Below are 5,866 nucleotides of genomic sequence, written 5' to 3'. Positions count from 1 at the left end.
GAACCTTGTGGGAGTTCTAGTTATAGACTGGGTTGTGGTAGCCTGAACTACATACTAAATTTTGACTGGAGCTCCCATGATAAACAGTCAGCCATTACTGACTGAACACCATAAGAATTCTAGACTGGGGTCGTTGTGGCCAATCTTTGCTATCTCAGCCATTATTAAAACAAGATGTCATGTAGTGCAGTTACATGCTAGTCTGTTAGCTACTACTAACATTGTTAGTCCTGTGTTCCATCGGCCCTTTATCACTCCCATCACTCCTGTGTTCCAATGGCCCTTTATCACTCCCATCACTCCTGTGTTCCAATGGCACGTTGTGTTCACTAATCCAAGTTTAAGTTCAAAAGGCTAATTGATTGTTAAAAAAGAAACCTTTTGCAATTATGTGACCACAAATTTTTGAACTGTATTGTATGTGTATCCTGGCAACTATATATTTAAAGCAGCTCATATAAAATGCGATGATCTATGCCTCTGTTTGTCAAACATTTTTTCTGCATGCATTTCTCCACCTATAGTGCCTCAATTTAATGCAACAACTCAGATTATCGAAATTTTTACACTTATTGATATGAATGGGCAAAACAAAAAGTGTAGTCAAAGATCACTAAACCCATGCAAATAATGTATGTGTTTTTCAGTGCACCTTAATCAAAATATAGTTTTGCATACACGAGAAGCAAATATAATATGTCAATGTTTCAAGCTTTTATGTACTTTTTAAAAGCTAGTGCCAAAAGGCTCAAGACGTTTTTTATTTTTCATTTTAAGTCAAAATAGAAATACAAGAATTAATTTAGACAAATTATGTCATACAGAAAACAAAACATATGGTGCTTAAAATAAACTATGTAATATATAGTAATACAGAAAAATCATCCCTGTAAAACCAATAATTAAAAAGAAATAATTTTCACCCATCCATCTTGTCCAACTTAATAAAAGGATGAATCTGCACAGATACTCCATCAAACATCATAATGAAGAAAACGTTTGCACTCCAGTTGGGCACCACTTTAACCAAACGGGTCACTCCATACATGACCTTAAAATCAAAACACTGAGAGGCAATTTAACCCCTTAAGGACAATGGGCGGTCTCTAAACCCATTGAAAACAATGCATTTTGAGCCCGTATATGTACGGGCTTTGTCATTAAGGGGTTAAAAAACACCCAAGAAACAAAGACATTTGAAGCCAAAATGATACATTTTTACGATTGCAAAAACAGAGGACTTAATGTGGATTTGAGCTTCTTAGCACATTATCAAAGCTTCCTATAACCTGTACTTTTTTTTTTCATGCTAACCCCCCTGCCCCCCCTTATCTGTGCAGTATATGCCACTATTTTTTTATTTATGACCCTCTTAAGTTTTTGTCTGCAAATTATCTACCTTGTTATTTTAACCCCTGTTTAACCCTGTATCAGAAAAGCTTGTCTATTATTTTAAATATTGTTAGTCCAATAAAAAAGGTATTACAAGATTCTGCAACATTCAGGGTTTTTTTTGTATTTTGAAATAGCAAAACACTACTTGTACTTATTGCCCTATAACTTGCAAAAAAAAACACATTGGGTATTTCTAAACTCATAGTTGAATCGATTTAGCAGGCATTTTCATTAGCTTTTGTTGATGAGTAAAAGATTTTTTAAATAAAAGTGAGAGAAGGTGCTTTTTTCAATTTTTCATCATATTTTATTTTTATTTTACAGGAAATTAGATGATATGATCAACATGGTATCAAAAGAAAGCCTGTCTTGTCCTGAAAAAAACAATGTATAACTTGTGTAGGTACACTAAGTAGGAGTGGAGAAAATTACAGCTAAACACGAGCACTGCAACACTGTTAAAACAGCCTTGGTCAGGAAGGGTACAAAAAAAAATGGCCTGGTCCTTAAGGGGTTAAATATTACCAGGAGTAAACTATATGATGTCATGGTCAAAATGTCTTAGAATTAGAGCAGTCTTTTTTAATAAGACTACATTTTATAGGTTGATCGTGTACTAGATGGTGGAATTTAAATTTATATAATAAAAGTTATGTTTTGAACTAGGAAAGAGGAACACTTATTTGTATACTATGAGTTAAAGCTTAACTTTCAATAATTCTACAATAAATTTTGATTTCTCATCCTGTTCTGGAAAAAAACATCCTGGTAGAAGAGCACATGATAAGCTAATGATTATTGCTCATAGTCTTATGATAGGATGCATTAAAAAATAAATGATCAGGATTTAAATAAATATATATTGCATTAATAAATGAGCATTCAGTCTTTCTCTCCAGTAAACGCGACTGGGTTCAGTAACAAGATGTCCTCCACCGATCTTAAATATTATCATGAGCATCACTTTGAGTCAAAACAATTTCTTGATGCATACTGTTCTCCGAAAGCAGATGAATGTCTTCTGAAGGATGTTGTAGAAAACCCCATGAATTGTCTACAAAAGGAACTAATTACCGGTATGTTGTTTCTTAATTAATATATGTTGAAGGAGTTATAGGAATGCATTTTCTGTTATTTTCAAGAACCGTTGTGAATCCAATGTATTTTTTGGTAACAGAAAGTTACCATTTCTGAGGCTTTTTCTTTGTTTAAATTGCTAATAGTGCTAGTAGTGGCAGGGACAGGTGACAACATAAGATAATTTACCAAAATACATTTTAAGTGCCAGTTCATAGACTTTATTTGATAAAGTTGTTATATCTCCTGTAGGTCATATTCATGGGGACATGTTGATTGACATTTCTATTGGTCCTAATATTTGTCATCTTATGCCAATCTGTAAGTTCTTCAAAGAAATCACTGTATTAAAATTCAATGATTTATGCATTACTGAACTGAAGAAATGGCTAAACAGCCACGAGGAGGCTTATGACTGGTCACATGCGTCAAATCTTATGTTGGACTTGGAAGAAAAGAGGTGAGGTTTTTTAAATATATCCAAAATTTGTGTTTTTCTCAAAAAATACAAACATCCATAATGTGTATTTGTAATATATATAATGTGTTTGATTTCAATAAGGCTCCAGTGAAGTCTTTGGAGATTTGTAGAATCTGAATTGCTGATTTGCAGCCAAAATATGCTGAAAAATTGACCGATCCTTACATCCATAAGAAACCATGAGCATCACAACTCAGGATACTTATAGAAGCTATATGTTGAAAGCTGTTGTGCTTCCAAATGTAGCTTGGTAGCTGCAATTCATTGGACATAGTCACCAGTAACTGGGTTTTACATATCACATTTTATAGCAGCGAGAATGACAATTAGATGTCAGAGCTGAACCATCAGATGATCAATGATTAAATTAGCTATCATGAACATATTTACTGTAGTAAATATCTAATATTAATATTACCATTATGAATTAATAATTATTATTAACATAAAACAATACATGTTCTAGTTTCTCATGTAATGGCATTCAAATTACCGTATTTGCTCGATTATAAGACGAGGTTTTTTTCAGAGCAAATGCTCTGAAAAATACCCCTCGTCTTATTATCGAGGTCGTCTTCTAATCAGACCTCAAAATGTCTGCTGGGGCCATGCTACTTACCGGGCTTTGATCGCGAGCAGCAGAACAAGAAACTAGCAGCGTGTCACATAACTCTGCCTCCCCCTCCTTCCTCTGGGGGCGGGGCCAGAGAAGTTGCATGCACAGCCGGGACCCTGCAGACGTCTTCGAGTGGGAGATCTGCAGTTCAGGTAAGGGGGTGGGGGAGGGTTTTTGTGATTAATGTGTGAAGTATGTGTGATTAATGGAATGAATGAGTATTTAAATGTTTGTGAATGAGTGTGTGTTAGTATGGATGTGTAAGGGTGGTGGTGGTGGTAGCATGACATAGGGAGGCTGTACTCACACCCCTATCATCCTCAGGTTCCAGCATGTACTGGCTGCCTTGGCTTGATAGGAGTGTGATTGCTGTTAGCATATATATATATATATATATATATATATATATATATATATATATATACCTCCAGAAATGCCTTTTAACCCCCTATATGCCACTCTGCACCATGATATGCCTTTTAACCCCCTATATGCCACTCTCGCATATAGGGGATTAAAAGGCATATCATGGGGCAGAGTGGCATATAGGAGGGTATAAGACATTTCTGGAGGCAGAGTGGCATATAGAGGGTTAAAAGGCACATCATGGGGCAGAGTGGCAAATAGGGGGTATAAGGCATTTCTGGGGGCAGAGTGGCAACCCTGGGGGCAGATGTGCATAACTGGGGGGGCAGGTTGGCTAATAAAAGGAAATAAAAAAATATATATTTTTCTCAATCATAGCTTTTATTAAATATGAAAATATTGTTTACATGAATTAATATTTACTAGTAAAACTTTTTTTTCCTATAGGGTAGTCTTATATTCAGGCTTTTTGTTTTTTTCCTAAATTAATATTTAGATTTTGGGGGGTCGTCTTATAATCGAGCAAATACGGTACATTAAGAAATCTGATACTTGCGAGACGTGGAGGAGGCATATAAAATGTAAAATTCCCCCCCCAAAACAACAGTTCACCACCATCACTATATATTCTTATGGATATTTTGATTCAAACTTTTTGCTACAACTTTTAAAATAAAACAAAAGCAATAATTTATGTTATTTTAACTGTGGATTAATATTTCTCCATTTTTTTTCCAGTGGTGGGAAGCAAGCAATCGAAGAATTGTTAAAAAGTAAAATTAAGCGTGTACTGAAATGTGATCTCTCCAAAGATAGTCTAACTGACCCAATAGTGTTGCCAAAAGCAGACTGTATTATAAGCGCGTGGGCAATGGAAACCATCAACAAAGATAAAAATGATTACATCATCAATTTTAGAAAAATATCCTCTTTGTTAAAACCAGGCGGCCGTTTGATATTGTTTGGATCTTTCAATGTTTCATATTATATAGTTGCTGGGCACAAATATGGTGCCGTAACGTATGATGAAGAATTTCTCAGAAAAGTTCTAAAAGACGAAGAGTATCTCACTGAAGTGTTTCAAGTAAAAGATAGAGAAACTCCTACTGATTACGTAGATTATGAGAAAACTGTGTTTGTCATTGCACTTAAACAGAGAGAGGGTTAAATGTGTATATTAGAGCCCTGCGCGGGACTGCTTTTTTAATCCCGCTCCCGCCCGCTCCCGCTTATTTTTTGCCCAATCCCGACCGCGCCCGCAATGTGGGTGTTCCACTCCCGCCCCACTCCCCCCACCTGAACACGTCCACCTCCTTACCTGAACTGCAGATTTCCCACGCAGTTGCGCAAGGCTGCCCACGAGTTGCTCCCTCACAGCGTCTCTTCTCTTTCTCCGCCCAGGAACAAGGCGGAGTCACGGAAATTGACATCACATCACGTGACTCCGTTTTGTTCCTGGGCGGAGCAAGAGAGGAGACGCAGTGAGGGAACAGCGAGAAGGCAGCCTTGCGGGACTGCGCGGGATTACCGGGACCCGCAGGTACAGTGCCTGACCGTCCGCTTCCGCCCACAAGACCGCCCGCACGTTTTTTGCGGGACTGAGCAGCTCATTTTTATTTATATACTTTTTGTTAAACCAAATTCAGACAAATTTAATATACAATTTCTTGTTGTTTATTAGTTATATGTAATGCATGCTTTTGTCACTGTAATCAATTAGCATGACATAAATATATAATAAATGAATCATAACGTCATGCAATTGATAAAGTGCTATATCTTTAATGAAAGATTCAAAACAGTAACTAATCTTTGACCATACTAGTGGCAGTGTGGCACTCCTTGGGCCTTGGCTGGTCAGATCACCGTCACGACAAGTGAGTCTGTCAGTCACAGACTCATAGCACAGCACAGCAGGGAAGAAACTCAGA

At 36.7% G+C, this 5,866-nt stretch overlaps 1 protein-coding gene across 1 annotated transcript; it reads left to right on the top strand.

The window, feature by feature from the left end:
* Window positions 1–2,320: 2,320 nt before the first annotated feature.
* Window positions 2,321–5,103, top strand: LOC128472492 (indolethylamine N-methyltransferase-like). Its single transcript, XM_053454406.1, has 3 exons — window positions 2,321–2,471; window positions 2,725–2,932; window positions 4,674–5,103. Exons 1-3 carry the CDS (start codon window positions 2,321–2,323, stop codon window positions 5,101–5,103), a joined length of 789 nt encoding a protein of 262 aa, XP_053310381.1.
* Window positions 5,104–5,866: the final 763 nt, after the last annotated feature.

Source organism: Spea bombifrons, chromosome 1 (genome assembly GCF_027358695.1).
Source record: "Spea bombifrons isolate aSpeBom1 chromosome 1, aSpeBom1.2.pri, whole genome shotgun sequence".
NCBI lineage: Eukaryota > Metazoa > Chordata > Amphibia > Anura > Pelobatidae > Spea > Spea bombifrons.
Note: the sequence above shows the minus strand (reverse complement) of the source record. Positions and strands in the feature narration are given on the sequence as shown.

Excerpts from the sequence above, each read along its gene's own strand:
- LOC128472492 (XM_053454406.1), top strand. The coding sequence starts at position 2,321 with ATGTCCTCCACCGATCTTAAATATTATCATGAGCATCACTTTGAGTCA. Across the intron at positions 2,472-2,724 it reads ACAAAAGGAACTAATTACCG|GTCATATTCATGGGGACATG; the intron begins GTATGTTGTTTC and ends TATCTCCTGTAG. Across the intron at positions 2,933-4,673 it reads TTGGACTTGGAAGAAAAGAG|TGGTGGGAAGCAAGCAATCG; the intron begins GTGAGGTTTTTT and ends TTTTTTTTCCAG.